At 44.2% G+C, this 18,213-nt stretch overlaps 1 protein-coding gene across 11 annotated transcripts in view; it reads left to right on the top strand.

Moving 5' to 3' along the window:
- mast2 (microtubule associated serine/threonine kinase 2) overlaps positions 1 to 17,878 on the top strand; it is a 191,537-nt gene extending 173,659 nt beyond the window's left edge. For all 11 annotated transcript variants that reach the window (XM_023954410.1, XM_023954409.1, XM_023954408.1 and 8 more), the window contains 21 exons: positions 3,294 to 3,395; positions 4,945 to 5,077; positions 5,168 to 5,235; positions 5,604 to 5,707; positions 5,789 to 5,997; positions 6,532 to 6,670; positions 7,021 to 7,153; positions 7,252 to 7,417; positions 8,253 to 8,354; positions 9,711 to 9,833; positions 9,905 to 10,014; positions 10,096 to 10,250; positions 10,337 to 10,479; positions 10,703 to 10,873; positions 11,188 to 11,436; positions 11,506 to 11,732; positions 12,218 to 12,340; positions 12,452 to 12,588; positions 12,664 to 12,851; positions 12,942 to 13,465; positions 13,911 to 17,878. In XM_023954410.1, coding sequence (XP_023810178.1) covers positions 3,294 to 3,395; positions 4,945 to 5,077; positions 5,168 to 5,235; positions 5,604 to 5,707; positions 5,789 to 5,997; positions 6,532 to 6,670; positions 7,021 to 7,153; positions 7,252 to 7,417; positions 8,253 to 8,354; positions 9,711 to 9,833; positions 9,905 to 10,014; positions 10,096 to 10,250; positions 10,337 to 10,479; positions 10,703 to 10,873; positions 11,188 to 11,436; positions 11,506 to 11,732; positions 12,218 to 12,340; positions 12,452 to 12,588; positions 12,664 to 12,851; positions 12,942 to 13,465; positions 13,911 to 15,245 — 4,641 coding nt within the window. In that variant the 3' untranslated portion in view covers positions 15,246 to 17,878. The remainder of the gene's footprint in view (positions 1 to 3,293; positions 3,396 to 4,944; positions 5,078 to 5,167; positions 5,236 to 5,603; positions 5,708 to 5,788; positions 5,998 to 6,531; positions 6,671 to 7,020; positions 7,154 to 7,251; positions 7,418 to 8,252; positions 8,355 to 9,710; positions 9,834 to 9,904; positions 10,015 to 10,095; positions 10,251 to 10,336; positions 10,480 to 10,702; positions 10,874 to 11,187; positions 11,437 to 11,505; positions 11,733 to 12,217; positions 12,341 to 12,451; positions 12,589 to 12,663; positions 12,852 to 12,941; positions 13,466 to 13,910) is intronic.
- The last annotated feature ends 335 nt before the right edge of the window (positions 17,879 to 18,213 follow it).

The raw sequence follows: 18,213 nt of genomic DNA, 5'->3' as shown, positions 1-18,213 counted from the left end.
GGTTTCTCGGTGACCCGCCGGGCGGTTGCCACAGCAACATGCATCCAGGCCGTCCTTAGCCGAAACCCCCGGGATACCCAGTTAGACTCCTGCAGGTCATCAGGGGCGACAGCAAAGGCGGAGTGCGCTAACTCAGCGCTGGCGGTGTGCGTCTCAGAAAAGTTCATCCGCCCTGAACTCTCTCCACGGTCACAGTGTGTCAGATGCAGCTGCTCACATCTGGGTGTAATTGGCTGCCTGTGAACTGAGCTGGAAACATTAGCTGCTGACACTCGGAGGCCTCAGTTGACTAAAAATCCATTTGATTCAAAGATACTTTATCAGGTCAAAAACAGAAAATCCTACACAGACAGGACAGACAATCAGATTTGTTAATCACCAAAGTAATCCCGATTCCTTTTCCTGTCTAACAAAGGCAGAGACAACTCAAAACAATCTCTTTTCCTTCTTTTTATTTTTACACAATATGTACTATTTGTTTACCAATGTTGCACTAACTTAATTTGTTGGTCTCACCTCATATTATCATTACAGTTTTAGCTGCAGTGCATTCTGGGATTACTTTGAAGGAGTTGTCTGTTGTCTCATGACCGGTCTGCTTGTTTTAGGTCCAGTTTGTTCTAATGAAGATTTCTGCTATTTCTTTTCATACCATTTAAAAAGTCTACCAAATTAAACTTTTACTTAAGTATCCTTTGTTTTTTTTAAGGTGCCAAAACAACCAACCTGTACTTAACCACCCATATGCTTTGTTAAGTTTATCAGAGGGTTGGGAGCCTTTCATTGAGGGGGATCCCAATTTGATAACCATCAACTGAGTATTAGATTTTATCTTCTGTGTTATGAGGAAAGAAGGGATTGTTTCAACCTTGAAAATAAGTATTGGGAAGTAAAATCATCACCTATTAACAGCAGTATTTATTTAAAACGCAAAGTTTGGGTTATTTTTTTTATTTTTATTTAAAGTTTAGGCCAAAAGAGTTTTGTCAATCTGAACTAACCCTGACAGTTGAGGTCAAAATGTATTGAGGTGAAATTTATTTATTTATTTTTACTTAAACATCAACATGCAATCAAAAAGAAACATTAGAACTGAATATTTTAGAGAAAAAATCTTTTGCTGATTTTTTTTTCTTTCTAGAAATTATTTGACAAAAGTCCCCCAGATATGATGACGCAATCAACCGATGCAGCTTTTGCAATCTGTTTTGTTTCTGTCAAGACCTACAATACTGAGAACATCAAGACACTGAGGAGTTGAACAAAAGAGCCTCCTCCTTTTTTCACTCTTCTTACAAAAAACAAATCAACATGTTTTAGTGCAATAAAAATCAAATTCATATGTGAGCATATCTGGGTCCTTTCAGAACTGGTTCTGTCTGTTAACGCTCAATAGCCAAACTAGATTGAGCGACTTTATAGAAAAACCTCTAAAACAGGAATCGTCTTAGCTAAGGAATGCAAAAGTGTGGCTCGAGGCCACGATTCAGAATTTCGCTCAAAATATATACACTTTTCATTTTAAAATGAATTAATAATAACTTTCAACAATTTGGCTGATATTCATGTCATTTTTATGGTTTAAAGGAACCTGGAAAGCAACGGTTCGCCCCTCAGCAATATCACATTATTAAATTGGGCTCATCTGAAATAAGTGTAGACATATTATTCTAGACACCGGGAAAAAATGTAACCAAAGATTAAAATGATTGTTTATGGTACACTGAAAATGGGTTCCTTCTAGTTAGGATGAGGTTGTTTGTACTATTTTAAAATATTGTTAAAATATGGTTTCTATTTGTAGATTTGCTGTTTTTTCCACTAATTTCTGGTACATTTATCTGCTAAGGTTACTGTGGGTGGATGGAGGAGTTATAGTGTTAGTGGTTTGATTCTCAGCACGTCCAATCATATCTGCTTAAAGTCTCTGGAAAAGATCATTGACTGTAGAAGAGAACAGGACTGCATGACCCCTTCTTCCTCGCGTTGACAGATTTTGTGTAGTCTGGTTTCAAGTGGTCGGGGTGTGACCTTCCAACAAGCTTACTTCTGATTGGCGAGGGTGCCATAGAACGACTAACTGAGACTGACTAGAGCCAGTTTCTGCTTACTGACAATGTCTGACTCCAACATGGCAGCTGAATTGACTTAGTTGGAGAAGGAAGTAAGGCATTTTCAGTGGGTGACATCCTCATTTGGAGTCAGTGGTGAAGATACTGGACTAGAATACACAAATGAACCATGGTTTACCTTTTGACATAGTTGCCTCATAAACTGCAAGACCATTTAAAAGTAAAGGAACACTTTTTTTTTTGTTAAATCTGGACAGTATCTCATTTATATTTGAAAAATGTTTTTGTATATAGAAAATATTTTTATTTTTATGCTACTATTTGGTGATGAAATTTGCTTCATAAATAAGCCAAATGAACATGGGGGAGTCATGTTGACACGTCCACTGTTAATAAATGGCTCTGCCTTGAGTCCGTCCCCCAGCTGTCCATTACTCACCGCTTAAACACAGCCCGCTAGATGTTTACAGTGCTTGCCCATGCACAGTCCTCCCCTCCGGCCCTTATTACATTCATAAATAATTTATGGACGGAGGGTAACGGGGCCCCCGGGCCCCCGCCTCTGTCAGCACGGCCCTGTCAACCAAACATGGCCACACCACACGTTTTGGTTACGAATGGCCTTTCTTTTATGTGTTACTTCTCCTGACACAAACATACATTATAAATACATGTGTGCCTACTGCAGTCATAAATTCAGACGGGACCACATGTACACACATGGAGACCCCTCCTACCCACCCCCCACAAGAGTGAAACACGTTTCACACTGCGCTCTTTGTATCTGTCACACACAAACACAATTCTACGGCGGGGTCAGTCACTGTTGCGGCGAGCGTCTGAGTAAATTGCCTCGTCTCCACGCTGACAGTTATTTCATGGTGAATATCAGGGAGACATGGAGGTCGCCTTGATTTAGATTTGCTCTCAGGAGTCACAAAGACTCGGCTGTCCTAGAACTGACTGTTGTGCTTGGTTTGTGAAGGACAAACACAATCTGCAGCGTCTCTGCTCCATTTCATACAAAAAAGGGAAAAGAACTGAGTGATGAACTAACTTACATATGATTCTAAATGATTCTTGACATAAAATAAAACAGTTATTTTCAACAAAATTAGTTCAGTTAAAACCTCACTTATTTTTGCAGGTTCAATCTTTTAAGAAAAGAAAATAGGAGAACTTGAACGTCTGACCTGGTGTTGTGTGTGTTTCTGTTCTCAGGCCCACGAGCGCTCAGAGAGCGTGGAAGTGACCTTCGTCACTCAGCTCATCAAGAAGCTGATGATCATCATCGCCCGGCCGGCACGTCTCCTGGAATGTCTGGTAAGAAAAGACAGAATTGCAGCTGGGGCTGCATGATATGAGGAAAACTTGTGATATGCGATATTAGTGATCAATCTTGCGATGACGATATAACTTGTGATACTTGAACAAATAGCAAAACAACAAAAAAATTTCGATTTCACTGCAACAGTTTAATTTAAATAAGAGTCAAAATACCTTAAATTATTCTCCAAATGACCCTCGTCTACATAGCAGCAGAGCAGCCCCCCCCATTACCGTTGTAGAGTGAAGGGTTCTCTGTTTTCTGTTTTTGCGCTCTCCCGCTAGCTTACAAGCCCAACCTAACATTACTTGTGCAGCAAAAATGGCGAGTCATTTTGGAGCAACCGTACAGTTTTGAGCGAGATACCAGCTCAGACGAGAAAAACAAAGAATCACATGGATTTAGTCATCTACAAATAGATGCTGGAGCTTGCAACTTGCCGTAGTCGCATTTAATGGACACCTACAAGCTTTTTCAAGCAGCCTTTTTTTTTGCTCCTGATTGACAACAATTTAAATAAACAAAATACTCAGTAATGCAATTTTAAGCTTGATTTTCTTTATATATGTCCTCCACCAGAAGAAAAATGCTACAAGAACATGTTAATCAATGTATATAAAGTGTAATATAAAGTTGGTGGGAAAGCTTAAGCAAAGTATTCAACAGCTTTTAACAGCTTGTTATAAACTTGCTATAAACTTCATACTGGATCATACAAATTAGACCCCGAATGGATTTTGTTGCTCATACAAGTCTCCCTGCTTACCATTTCTTAATTATTGTTTTATTTCAAATATTTCTGTTACTTAATGTTATAGGGACTTATATAAAAGGTTTTTGTAAACATAGACCTAATAATTCAGCTGAAACATTTTATTTCAAGTTTCCTTTCTAGACAACTCTCATACATGCCACAATTCCACGTAAGGTTTTAAACTGAAGTCAGTTTGGTCTGAAGCTTCTCTGCTCTTCACACCCTCACAGCACAGAGCAGCTTTGGTTCAGACGCTCCACACCTTAGGCTGAATAAGAGCCTGGAAACGGGGCAGTTCAAGTGAAAAGAGAAAAAGCAAAACAAGAGAGAGTGAGGAGGACAGAGGTGTAATTGGAGGAGCAGTGAAGGGTGAGGAAGATGAGGACAAGCAGACAGAGGAAGCTGTCCCAGGGCTCACATCGCTGGTTTTGACTAATCACATGCAGGGGAGCTGTGACACCTTACACTGTGGCTTTTTACAAATGGAAGCTCGCAGATCAAATAGGAGGTTTTTGCAAGGAGACAGCCGGAAAAAACAAAACAGTCTCTGTTTTACATGATCTATGCATGTCTGCATCTGCTTGGAATTCATGTTTGTTATCAAGTTTTTCATGAGTTTGTGGAAAAGGTTTGATGTCCACAGGTGGGACCACACTTTCCCCACTCATGTTAATTGACTGGAGTTGTTTTTTTTTGTTGTCAGTTCAATTTTTTTTCAAGCATTTTTTTTTTCTTGGCTGTGGAACCGCCATGTTCCCCACAAGCTGTAACCCATCCATCCTTCTGTGTAGGAATTTGACCCCGAGGAATTTTACCACTTGTTGGAGGCAGCTGAAGGTCATGCGAAGGAAGGTCAGGGCATCAAGTCTGACATCCCTCGATACATCATCAGCCAGCTGGGTCTCACCAGGGATCCTCTGGAAGGTAAATCCACCATTGTTTACATCAGGAATGCCTTTATTTTTGTTCCTCTTGAACCTTTTTATCCACTGATGATGGTTTGTCTGTCCTCAGAAATGACTCAGCTGAGCAGTTACGACAGCGGAAACCCAGAAACCCCAGAAACAGACGACTCAACTGATGTGAGTGAAACCAAAACATAAATGAGAACTTGTAAAATCTACAGCACAACATCTTCTACTTCCTCAATAGAATCCAATCAGACTTACAACTTGTGTAAATTGTAGATGTGATTGATTTAATTTAATTTAATTCCTTTTTTTGTATTACTTACCGGTAATAAAGCATTTTTGATTATATAGTTTAAAACAAACAAAGGTGGATTTTTCATTCAAAACAATAAATAGTCTAACATTATAAACTAAAATGCAAGCAATGTTTGCCCAAATAAAAAAAATGGCTTAAAAAAAAAGATTAAATTCTATATTTCAAATTGTCTGTTGTCAATGGAGATCAATTCAATTCAATCAATCTGTGCTGGGTGTTTTAGAGTCGAGGGACCACAGTGCCTGCAGCGCCACCACAGACCAAAATCAAAACCCCCCGAGAAGAAGACTTTGAAAACATCAAGCTCATCAGTAACGGAGCATACGGGTACGAGTGCAACACCCCCCCCCCCCAGCTAGGTTTAATGGGGTGTTCAGCTCTAACTCCCTCTCTGTTTTCCTTTTGTAGGGCTGTTTATCTCGTCCGACACAAAGAAACAAGGCAGCGGTTTGCCATGAAGAAAATCAACAAGCAGAACCTGATCCTGAGGAACCAGATCCAGCAGGCCTTTGTGGAGCGAGACATCCTAACGTTTGCAGAAAACCCCTTTGTAGTCTCCATGTTCTGCTCCTTTGAGACCAGAAGACATCTCTGCATGGTGATGGAGTACGTGGAGGGTAAGACATTATCCTGCTGGAGACTTTTTTTGAGAACTGGACCCAGAGTGTGACGTCCCCATAGAAAACGACTTGCTTCAACAAAACAAGGTCAATTCAGTCGCCATTTTTACGTGATGTGGACACCAACAGGTTGGAGCCAAACAACGTCTATGGGCAATGATTGGTATAAGTTTGTTCTTCTCCACGTTTCTATGGCAACCACTCTCACTAATAACAAGTCAGTTGTTGGTAGGCCACACCCCTACCACTTGAACACTAGTTTATAACTTGAATAACCTGCAATACAGAAAAAATCTCATGAAAAAAAATTGAATAACCAAGAACCTGGAGCAGAACGGTAGCAGAGAAAGAATGGGTATTCCTACAAATAGAATAGCTGTTTATTTCTGTATGGATGGGATTTGGCTTTTTGAGGCCAGCAGGTACTTCCTGTATGGAACACCAGGGGGAGGGGCCACTCAGTCCAGTTCTCATCTACAGTCAGTTGTTGCCAGGATCAGTGTAGCAGCACTAAGCTCTGTTTGTTTGCAGGTGGAGACTGTGCGACGCTGCTGAAGAATATCGGAGCGCTGCCAGTCGACATGGCCCGGATGTACTTTGCTGAGACCGTCCTCGCATTGGAGTATCTTCACAATTACGGCATTGTACACAGAGACCTTAAACCTGACAAGTAAGACAAAGAAAACGGGGAGCTTTTGCATTTACCTTTAGAAAAACTCAAGGAAAAACTCCACAGAGGAAACTTGGCAAAGTGTTATGTTTGATGGGAATTGTTTATTCTCTTTTTTCTTTTTCTTTTTAGATTCACACTTATTTTATACAAGTTATATGTATCTAAACTAAAATAAAAACAAAATCAGTAATAAAAATATTAACATGTATACATATGTATACATGTTGGAGGCAGCTGCCTCCAACTGTATATATGATTAAACTATATAATATATCCTGGCAATAGCAACTATTTCTGCACAGATTCTTCATACAAATTCAATCTTTGTTTTTTGTTTTTTCCTGCAGTCTCCTCATCACCTCTATGGGACACATCAAACTGACCGACTTTGGCCTCTCTAAGATTGGTCTGATGAGTTTGACCACAAACCTTTATGAAGGCCACATTGAGAAAGACACCAGAGAGTTTCTGGATAAACAGGTGCTGCCTCACACATAAAGGCTGATATAAATGTATGCTGGCTTTATCTCTTTATATGGATCCTTTTTGTGATCCAAGGTATTCTTTTTTCCCTGAAGGTTTGTGGAACTCCAGAGTACATCGCCCCGGAGGTGATCCTCCGTCAGGGTTATGGGAAGCCAGTGGACTGGTGGGCCATGGGGGTTATCCTCTATGAATTTCTGGTGGGCTGCGCTCCTTTCTTTGGCGACACACCTGAAGAGCTGTTTGGTCAGGTGATCAGTGGTGAGTACATTTTTTGTTTGCTGCTGTTATTCAGCCTGAGCTGGGTTCACTGTGTCAAAAATTCATTTTTACCAGGTAGCGGGTGTGTGCAAGTTTTGGTGAGTTCTTGAGTGTTTTTGCTTAAAGGAACAGTAAGAAAGAATGATTGTGAAAACAATCTGGACTGTCCAGGACTGCTGCGGGGCATAACAAACAGACCGGGATCTCCACAGGGTTTGTCCATCGGTAGATCCCCACAAACTGCAGGAGAAAAAAAGGGAATATCTGGGAACAATCTTGTTTTCACCCCGAAACCTTCACTTGTCACTCCAATCAATTAGGTCTAAGTCCAGGAGCCTCATATATAAAGGTTTTTACTCACAAAAAAGTTTCATAACACAAGTGGAAACGTGTGTTTTTTTATCACAAACATCCGTATTTATAAAGCAAGACGCCTGCAGTAAACTTAAATAAATCATTTGTGGATTTACAGCAGACTCAGGTTCAACTTTCATGGAATAAATCCCCTTTGATTTTTTCCTTTAAATTCCCTCTGATGTCAGGCCAGGTCCATGATCCTATTGATCTCTGTGTGTCTCCAAGGACATACAGTATGTGCCTCCAGTGTGTACTGTGTTCTCATCTGTTTCATGCTGTGAGGGGCTGGGATGGTGGTCTTGTAGACGGGGCACAAATAATAACTACAAGCTCATAAAAACAACATCACTGCAGGTTTTATAGATAGATCTAAAAAAAAAAAAACAGTGAACATGTCAGAGTCGACATGAAGCTCAACAGCCTGAGGATCAAACAGGAGGATTATTTTTTAGTCTGAACCAACTGATGTGTGTTTCAGATGAGATCGTGTGGCCAGAAGAGGACGAAGCTCTGCCTCATGACGCTCAGGACCTCATCTCAAAGCTGCTGAGGCAGAATCCGCTGGAAAGACTGGGCACAGGTAAGAAAAAAAAAAGGTTAAGGGGGTTGAAAGTACCTTAACTGTTCGATCTCAAAATTCCATTTACTCCCCTTGTCCTACAGGTCAAAGGTTACCAAATCCCTAATAAAGAGGCTTATTTTTAAAATCTATTGTGCACGCTGAAGCATAACCTTACTAATGAATTCAACTCAATTTTAATCAGATTTCTGTGTTACACAAAACAAAATGACGATCACCAGTCAATATTTTTCTCAGCACAAGCCAACTATCATAACTGTTTTTTTACACACTAAAGGTTTATTATAACTATTATAATAATGTGAAATTATAACCTCTGAAATAGATTTAGTGAAATGGAAAAAAAACCCTCAACAATCTGGAATTTCTTTGTCAACAGCATATTCTTTTATATTTTTTAAGAAGTGAATTATGAAAGTACATTTTCTCATAACACATCAAAAAAACAAATCGCTGCTTTGACTGTGAAAAATGTTCAATATCAGGTATTTAGCACATGTAGGACTCATTGAGTAAATATGAAAATAGGCTTTGCCGATATAATTCTCACATGTGCAGCACACAGATTTAGTTTTACGGTCCTTCTTCCAGAGACAGAACTGCCACTTTTTTCTTTTGACTGACCCAGCTGCAGGTTTGGGTGGATCTGGTGTGTGTGTCTGTCTTCATGTAGGTGTGTATCTGTGAATTAGAGGGAGTTTGGTTTTCAAATGCTGTCATAGTTCACGGCTCAAAAGTGACTCTATTGGATAATCTTAGTCCCCTAGTGGTGTAAACATAAACAAAAACAAAGTATCACTTTTTCTAATAAAGGAGTCACTTTAGGAAAAGTCATCAAATTTAAAGCTGGAAAAGGATAGTTCACAGTATTTTTGGTATGATTGAACATGACAGTGGGTCACTTTTTACCTGCAGGGCAGCACAAGGGTTAAAAGGCTTGATTCCTAAGGGTTTGAAAGCTGTGAGGTTTTTTTTTTGTGGTTAAATTTAAGTTAGGTAAAACAATGAAAAGAAGCCTAAATTATAGGGTGAATAATAGTCTTTCCTATAATATAATTCTTTTGTTGTAGTAATCACAAACCACAAATTCAGCTCTTTAAAACCTTAATGTCATCATTTTTTGTATCATTTTGTTGGTTATACAGCTGTGTTGTAATTAGCATCATTAATGACCCTCAAAGTGCTTAAATTTGATAAGTAGGCTACTTATTGTTGTTTTTTTAAATCGTCTCACATTAAACTTGAAAGCGCTCAGAGCAGCTTCTCAGCTCTCACTTTTACACCATGACAGTATCCATGTTGTTTTCTTCTCTCAGAATTTGAGCTTGACCCTGTTTCTGCCGTCTCTGTGCACAGGAGGAGCGTTTGAGGTGAAGCAGCACGCGTTCTTCACAGATCTGGACTGGAACGGCCTGCTGAGGCAGAAAGCAGAGTTTATTCCTCAGCTGGAGTCCGAGGACGACACCAGTTACTTTGACAGTGAGTTTCAGAGTTCAGTATAGGTGTCTGTGAAGCCAAAGTACAGTCTGAACTGTGTTTGTGTCCTTCAGCCCGTTCTGATCGGTACCACCATGTGGACTCGGAGGAGGAAGAAGACACCAATGACGATGAGCACGTGGAGCTCCGGCAGTTCTCTTCCTGCTCGCCTCGCTTCAGCAAGGTACCGACAAAACTCCACGACCTCTTCTATCCTGACCCGGGAAATGTGGAGCTCCTCCATTGATGTGAGCGTTCTGTTCAGGTTTACAGCAGTATGGAGCGTCTGTCTTTGCATGAGGAGAAGAGGACTCCTCCTCCCACCAAACGCAGCCTTAGCGAGGAAGGAGGAGACCGTGTGGACAGTCTGAGTGGACTCAAGTCCAGAGATCGGTCCTGGCTGGTGGGATCTCCAGAGATGTGAGTCTATTTCCTTCAAAATATTCTCTGCGTGGATGATGTCAGACTGATCCTGAGGTTCCGCCTATGTCTGGTTGTGTCTTCAGTCTGAGGAAACGCCTGTCAGTATCAGAATCCTCACACACGGAGAGTGACTCGAGTCCACCGCTGACAGTCAGGAGACGCTGTTGCTCCGCCATCATTGAGATGCCGCGCTTCGCTATCTCCTCCGAGGAGGAAGGAGGGTCAGGTAAAGCCAAAATAACCGCTTGTCTCTTTCCACACTAACTTTGAATCTCAGAAGAGTCTGACAAGAAAGCAGGATTTACATTTAATAGTTTTCTGTTTCTGTTAGAATATTTGTCACATCTTTGGGTTGGTTTCTTGCTCCTTGCAGCAGATAATCTGTACCAAAAGAGCCATTTAAATTGCATTTTTAATTGGTTTTGAAATTCTGACCTTTGGTGTTTTAGGCGGAGCTGGAAATCGTAAAAGTCTCAGCCTGCTGGGCCCGAATGCAGTGAGAGGCCCACGAAGCGAGGAGCTGCCGCTCGCCATCCCAGAGCTGCCAGTGGAGAGAGAGCTGAAACTGGAGGAGTCGCCCACCACACCGAGCAGCCATCAGAGCAAAGCCACACTCACACGTCAGTGCACAGACACACACACCTTACACACACAGGAAACAAAACAAAGGTTCAACTTCTCTGCCTGTGTCTCAGGTGATATTCTTTCATATTCTTTCTTCTGAATCAGGCTTTTAATTGTTCATACGCGACAAAGATGTGAAAACTCGAAAACACTTATTTTTATAGAGATCATCTGTTCCGTGTAATGTAAAAAAAATTTCTCCTTTTTTTTCATTTTTGTTTATGGACTGAAAGGTGACGTTAGCTTTAAATCCCACATACTTGCAGGTGTAAATATTTCAGCCTACTTTACTCTCACTTTTGTCATGCAGCGAGCAGCTCAAGTGAGGTGACTGATCGAGCCAACGGGGGAAGCGGCGCTGCAAGCGGAGGTGCCAAGGCTTCAGCAGAGAGCGACTCTCCTTCTACCCCAAGGGCCATCAGCGATCTGGCCGCTCGCAGAGCTCGCCACCGTCTGCTTTCTGGAGATTCAGACAAGCACACCGCCCCAAGCTCCAGACCGCTTAACAAGGTCATCAAATCTGCTTCTGCCACCACGCTGTCGCTGATGATCCCTGCAGGTTAGTGCAATTGAGCTTAAGAGCAAAGAATCTAAAGTGCAAATTGATTTAACTTTTGCATGTTTTCAGACCATCACGGAGCTTCGCCATTGGCCAGCCCAATGTCTCCGCACTCGCAGTCATCCAATCCTTCCTCCCGGGACTCCTCTCCGAGCCGCGACTTGTCTCCAGCAGTGATCAGCGTTAAACCCGCCATCACCATCCACAGAGCGGGGAAGAAGTACGGATTCACCCTCAGAGCCATTCGGGTCTACATGGGAGACACTGACATCTACACTGTGCACCACATGGTCTGGGTGAGTTAGCAGCACAGCAGAAGAGATGTTTTATATAAGTGATCACACACCTGGGGGTGAATTTTCTTCCCTGCATTTGACCCATGCGCTGGGTGGAGGAATGAACAGCAGAGACAGCTGTGCTTGGGAACCAAACACTCATGCTGAGTGTCAAGAAGGGAGGCATTGGGTCTCATTTTATGACTCCGCAGTAGACTCAAACTGACTACCTTACCCTCTCTGGGAGGAAAGTCTTCCACAACGCCACTAAGTTGGTAATAAAATGAAGTTATTTGATGTGGTGACCCTCAGGGTTCTATGTCAGACCTTTTTCTATTTTACAAGTTCTATCAGTGTTTTAAGAAAGTAGGTCTAACTAACCACACCCTGCACTTGCAGCTAAATGTCAGTTCTGTGCAACTGGTTTCATTTCATTTTATTGGTTTGTCTTGTTTAAAGCATTTTTATTTATCTTTGTTTTATTTTGATTCTCTGCTCACTTTCAGCATGTGGAGGAGGGGGGACCTGCACATGAAGCAGGACTCAGGGAGGGGGACCTGATCACTCACGTCAATGGGGAGCCGGTCCACGGTCTGGTTCACACAGAAGTGGTGGAGCTCATTCTGAAGGTATGGAAACAATGAGGCTGTAAAGATATTGTCTTTTCACGGGGGGTTGAAGGGGGCCTACATGTACCTCAGAACTGCAGTAAAACCCTGGTTGTTTCTCTCTGGACTCAGAGCGGAGCCAAAGTGTCCATCTCTGCCACCCCGTTTGAAAACACCTCAATCAAAGTCGGTCCCGCTCGGAAAACGAGCCACAAGTCAAAGATGGCGCGGCGCAACAAGAAGACCAAGAACAAGGAGGGACAGGACAGGTGGGTGAGAGTCCACATGGGCCCTGTGCACCTGTGCAGGGGTCTCCAGTGTTAACCAATCATTTCGCCTTGCAGCAAGAAGAGGACGTCTCTGTTCAGGAAAATCACCAAGCAGGCGTCTCTGCTGCACACCAGCCGCAGTCTGTCGTCCCTAAACCGCTCACTGTCGTCGGGGGAGAGCGGCCCTGGGTCACCAACCCACAATCTGTCTCCACGGAGCCCAACTCAAGGCTACAGGTCAACACCTGACTCCGCCCACTCAGGTGAGACAGGTCATTTTAAATTTTTAAAAAGCTTTTGTTTGATTCTCTTATTCTGAAAAGCTCATAAATATAAAATTCTGCATTCTTCAGTTGGAGGAAACTCATCACAGAGCAGCTCCCCGAGCTCCAGTGTACCTAACTCCCCAGCAAGCTCTGGCCACATCCGGCCCAGCTCCCTTCACGGGCTCGCCCCAAAGCTCCAGCGCCAGTACCGCTCCCCTCGACGCAAGTCAGCTGGCAACATTCCTCTCTCCCCGCTGGCCCGAACACCGTCACCGACCCCTCAGAGCAGCTCGCCCCAGCGCTCGCCTTCGCCCCTCCCCAACCACGCTCTGGGCCAGTCCGCCACAGGGTCGTCCTTCCCCGTGAAGCTCCACTCCTCCCCCCCTCTGGTGAGGCAAATATCCAGGCCCAAGAGTGCTGAGCCTCCACGCTCTCCGCTCCTCAAGAGAGTGCAGTCGGCCGAGAAGCTCGCCACCTCCCTTTCCAGCTCCCCTTCGTCTCCTGCCGGGGTGGGGGCTGCGGTGGGGAGCCGCAAACACAGTCTGGACATCTCCCATTCCGACTTCAAGAAGGAGATTCTGCAGAGAGAACCAAGTCTACAGAGCCTTCAGGCGAGCCTCCCACACATCTGTCCCACACAGAAAGCACACTGTAAACAACTCTAAATGTTTCCTACCATCATTGTGTCTGAGACACAATGACATCACAGGTCACAGTATCTCCTAAATTCTCCAAATTAGCTTAGTATAATAGAAAATGATTCTTTAAGATGTATTATCTAAAGTGAACAAGAGAAAAAAATCTTCATGTTTATCTCTTAGCCTTGTGGGGGGAACTTAAGCCTCAGAACTTAAGCTGTGTACACAGTGGCCATCTGAAACAGGGAACCTGTGGCCCTCCCAGCATATTTTCGATCACAAATACGATCCACAATTCACTATTTTCATCAAATAGGTTCCTTTAAACTTGCAAGAAAAAGAATTTGTCATGAATGAATTTGGTCATCAGAAATAATCCAGTTCTTTATTCTGAGTGTTTTCTGTCGTTGGTCCTCAGGAGTCTGCCGGTGAGGCTCTGTTGTCCTCTACGGGACGCTGCATAGAGAAGGGCAGCCTGCAAAAGCACTCCTCCTCCAGGAAGTTAGGCCGCCAGGAAGGGGACTCCGCTCTGGGCTCGGTTTCCGGCGCGCTCGGCCTGGCGTCCGGAAAGAGCAAGCTGAAGGACAAGCTGTCCGCCATTCGACAGGACAGAGCCGAGCGCAGGGAGTCGCTGCAGAAGCAGGACGCCATCCACGAGGTCGACTCCTCTGAGGATGAGACGGACGAGGGCTCAGAGGACAGCCAAGACGGACGCAGGGGGACCACCTTCACCCCTCCCCCACTGCTGAGGCCCACTACTGTTAGGACGGGTCCTGGGGGCACTCTGCCCTCCCTTTGCCTCTCCCCCTCCACTTCGCACGCCACCTTCTCCCACACCGGGCCCTCATCAGTCAGCAGGCCCGCCCCCTCGCTTGCAGAGGTGAAACCCAGCCAGAGCCCCCTCTTTGCTGGAGATAAAGATAGAGGTTTTGCTTCGTCTGTGGCTGGATGGGCACTGCAGGAAAAGAAGGGTCCAGAACCGGGCGGTTCCACAAAACCTGGTCAGGGTCCCATCTCTTTCTCTACTCCTGGTAGTGCTTTCATCTCAGTCAGCAAGGACTCCCTCAGACCCAGCCCCCCACTGGACTCAAAGAGCACCAACCCCAAAGCAGACGAGCAAGACCAGGACAGCTCCAGAGCCACGCCCCCTTGCACGATGACTGACTCTAAAGCCTCTGGCAGCGCTGAGGGCCGGGACGCCTCCCGTTCCTCCTGCTCCTCCCCAGGAATCCCCAAAGAGAAGAAAGAAGCAGACAACCGGAGACTTTGTGCCGCTGCTGCAACTCAGAGCAGCTCCTCTCCATCTGGCTCCGCCTCAAACTCCCCTGCTCCGCCCACTGAGGGCAGCGTTGACAAAGTTGTGTCCCAACTTGCGACAGTAGCAAAGAGCGTTCTGAGCCCTGTCAAGCTGGGCTCGTCTGTGGACAAAAGCCTGAAAGACCAGAAAACCAGAGGAGGCCCTGCTGGCGCTCCTCCTTCTCATCCCCTCCTTGCCGTCCAACCGGTGCATGCTTCTCCGTTGCCTCACAATTCCCCGACTCGGCAGAGGACTGAGCGTGTCGCGTCTGTGAACAAATCCCCTAGCAGCAGTGAGTCCTCTGGCTTCGCACTGCCCGCCCTCAGCACAGGCCCCGCCCCCTCCCCAGCACCTCAGTCACTGCACGGGCGGTCAGACCCCCCGACAGCATCCACCGCCTCTAACGCCGCGTCTGCCTCCTCTCAGCCGGGAAAAGCGACCAGCAAGAAGACATAACAGACTCTGTCCCGACCTCATGTAGAGAAGATGCGGCTCAGTGCTGTCCAGACACCAAACTCACACAAGCTGCATGTTCAGAAGAAAGCCACTCGTGCTTCACACTTCAATCAGCCGGCAGAGCGCCAGCACGAGGGCTGCAGCCACTTCTTGTCTCAGACAAAACATTCACCTTCTTTGCTGCAAACGCGTGAGGGGCTGCAAACACAAAGAGCTCAGAAATCCACCGCTGAACCCTCAGCACAAAGCCTTCCTCATGGGGGTCAGAAGTGTCCTAATATACGCACTTCTCCTCCTCACTGCAGATTCCAGGTGTTTTCCCTGAGCGCAGACTGCAGGTGTGGTGCAGGCATGAAGGTTGGTTGTAGTTTTTGGAAGAAACCCTTCATCTGCAGGATGAGTAATACTTAAATTCTATTGGTTCATTTGAGAGTAGTGTCTGTGTATAACTTCAAAGAGATAAAGCCTCGTTTTCCTCAAAGGTCTGACTATGAAAGGCTCAAAAATTACAGACCTCCTGCGCCAACGCTAGGTGTACACCGAACATTTAAAAAAAAATGTTAAAATCAAAACATTGCAATTATCTTTAGTTTCCACCAGGGGGCAGCTCTTCCCTTCATTTCATTTCATTTAGGTAAAATTAAACATTTATTCTAAATTCAGCTCCATTTAGTAGTGAGGATTAAATCAAGGAGGAGCTACACTGTGATTGACAGACTTTGAACCAATAGGAAAAGAGAAGTTGCTCCTCCTAAGGGACCTCTATCCAGGATAGTTTGCAGGTTCATATCAATAGAATGAATGGTGTCAGCTCTATTATCAGCTGACGAAGTAGAGAATCGTCGTTCTGACCTGCTTTCATCTCAGCTGCGGGTCTTCTCCTTCCTTCACGTCACTTAAAAACATCCAAACGGATCAGAGTTTGAAGCACCGATGAAGCGGAGGCTTCAGGAAGCTCTGTTTGTGTTTGCAGCCCTCCGCCAGCCTCTGCTGCAGCTCAAGTTTGGACCAACTAGCTGTGTTTTTATCAGTGAAGTTTTCACTTTACTTTGTGTGTTTAGAAGAGAGCAACTGTGTGGTCATCTGTGTGCTTGTGTGTGTGTGTGTGTGTGTGTGTGTGCAGGACAGTGATAAAAACATCACGTGATCCCTTTCTCTATACTTGTCCTCCACAGATCCAGACTCTGTTGTCATCTGCTAAAGTCTGGTTGTTTAAAGACAGATCAACCCTTTGTCACAGGACTGTGTTTAAGTGTCGCTGTGTATCTGTTTTATACCCAGAGTGTGCGTGCGTGTGCGTGTTTTTGGGGTTTTAGGCGCTCTCCTCCTGCCTGTGTCAAACTTCTGCACAAACGGGGATCTCCTCTGTGTCGTTCTACATTTTTGTTTGCTCGGTTTTTGTCCCGACTGCTGCTCCTCCCCGAAGGAAATGCCGTTTTCTGCAGTTTAGAGTTCAGCTTCTTGTCGACCTTCCGACGAGAGAGGAAAGAGTTTACGAGTTTGAATGGAAGCTCGCTAATTCCAAAACGACTTTGAAACGAACTCAGCTTCAAGTTTACAGTTGATCTCTGTTTGTGTCTCATTGTCAGTGGGTCTTGTTGTTGCCTGTAGCTGCCGCGGCTCCTCCAGCGGGTTGTTAGTCAGCGAGGATGATGAGGAAGACTTGATTGTCAGTGGAGGAAGTGTGCCTCCCCCTCCTCTAAACAGGTTGTTGTAGATCCTCACAGCCAACATTGCATGGAAGAAGACAGATGGACTCTCATCTCCAAAGAGGATGTCAGGAGCTCACGCCATGATCAGACGTTCAGGTAAAGTCGACTCGCTTAGGTACCGCGGTCACACAAAGTTCTTTTTCTCCGTAGTGTAAATACACCACTGTGTGTTTTGTGTTTACCTTACAAAAAGGAGTCCATAGATTAGTCATGATGTCCTCAAGTTTTCCTGTCAGTCCAGAGAGATCCATCCATGTGTGCTTCTAAACAACTCCAAACCCGAGTTGTGCTCACTTCAAAATGAACCACAAGCCAAAGGTTGTTTCTCACTCGTCTGTTTTGGGGCGGAAATCTTCCTGTAACAAGTCAAACGTCTGTTCCTCCACTAAAAAAGGAAGACTTTTTATTACATTTATCACATTAAAAAACAAAACTGAGGCAAATGGGTAAAAAGATCCCTGGATTCAGTTAAAATGCGTCAAAAATGGAGTATTAGAATCAGTGCAGATGTGAACACAGATGATCACGAAAATAATCTTCGATTATAATCCTGGAAAGTCGTTCGGTGAAGGCAAACCAGCTCTGCAATCTGTTCTTTAGCTGGATTTTAGAGAAACGCGTCAGGGCTTTTTCAGGAGGAGGGAGCCGCCGTCTGTGAGGCACAAACATGATGGGGTCATGTGACCTGAAGGTGCGGCCAGGTACGAGTCTCGGCGAGCGTGACCGGACTTTTAAACCGACTTTGAACCGACTCTGCCCCTGCAGGCGAGTCAGGGGTTCTGAGTGAGGAAGAGGAGGAAGAAGGCTGAGAAGCGAGGAAACATGGTCAGAGTTAAACCAGTGCAATATCTTTTTATTGTGGTAAAGCATGTTGTTGTCAATCTTACCTTACAACAAGAATAAAGTGTTTTTTTATCAATGTGTTGTCTCTCTTTTATTTTTAGGAGCCAATTTAAAGTGTTTTTAAAACCTACAAAAATGTTTTTGCCTCCAAGCTTATAACTTGAAGTCTTACAAATAAATAAATTGGACAATATTGGAATTTCAAGTTCATTTATTTATAAAGCTTGAACAACTAAGAACATTTTAAAACCTTCATTTAGATGTTTGATCCACATGAACTTGCTGCTACATTTCAGCCAATTCAAAAAGTAAAACTCAACTCTTTTGAAGAATAAATACACAAAGAGTAAGATTTGGTTCATCTTTTCATTTAGCTAATGATGGCTTCTGGAACATGAAAGCCTAAATTTGAT

The sequence above is a fragment of the Oryzias latipes genome, chromosome 4 (genome assembly GCF_002234675.1).
Source record: "Oryzias latipes chromosome 4, ASM223467v1".
In the NCBI taxonomy this organism is placed as follows: domain Eukaryota; kingdom Metazoa; phylum Chordata; class Actinopteri; order Beloniformes; family Adrianichthyidae; genus Oryzias; species Oryzias latipes.
This window is presented reverse-complemented; position numbering and strand designations above follow the sequence as displayed.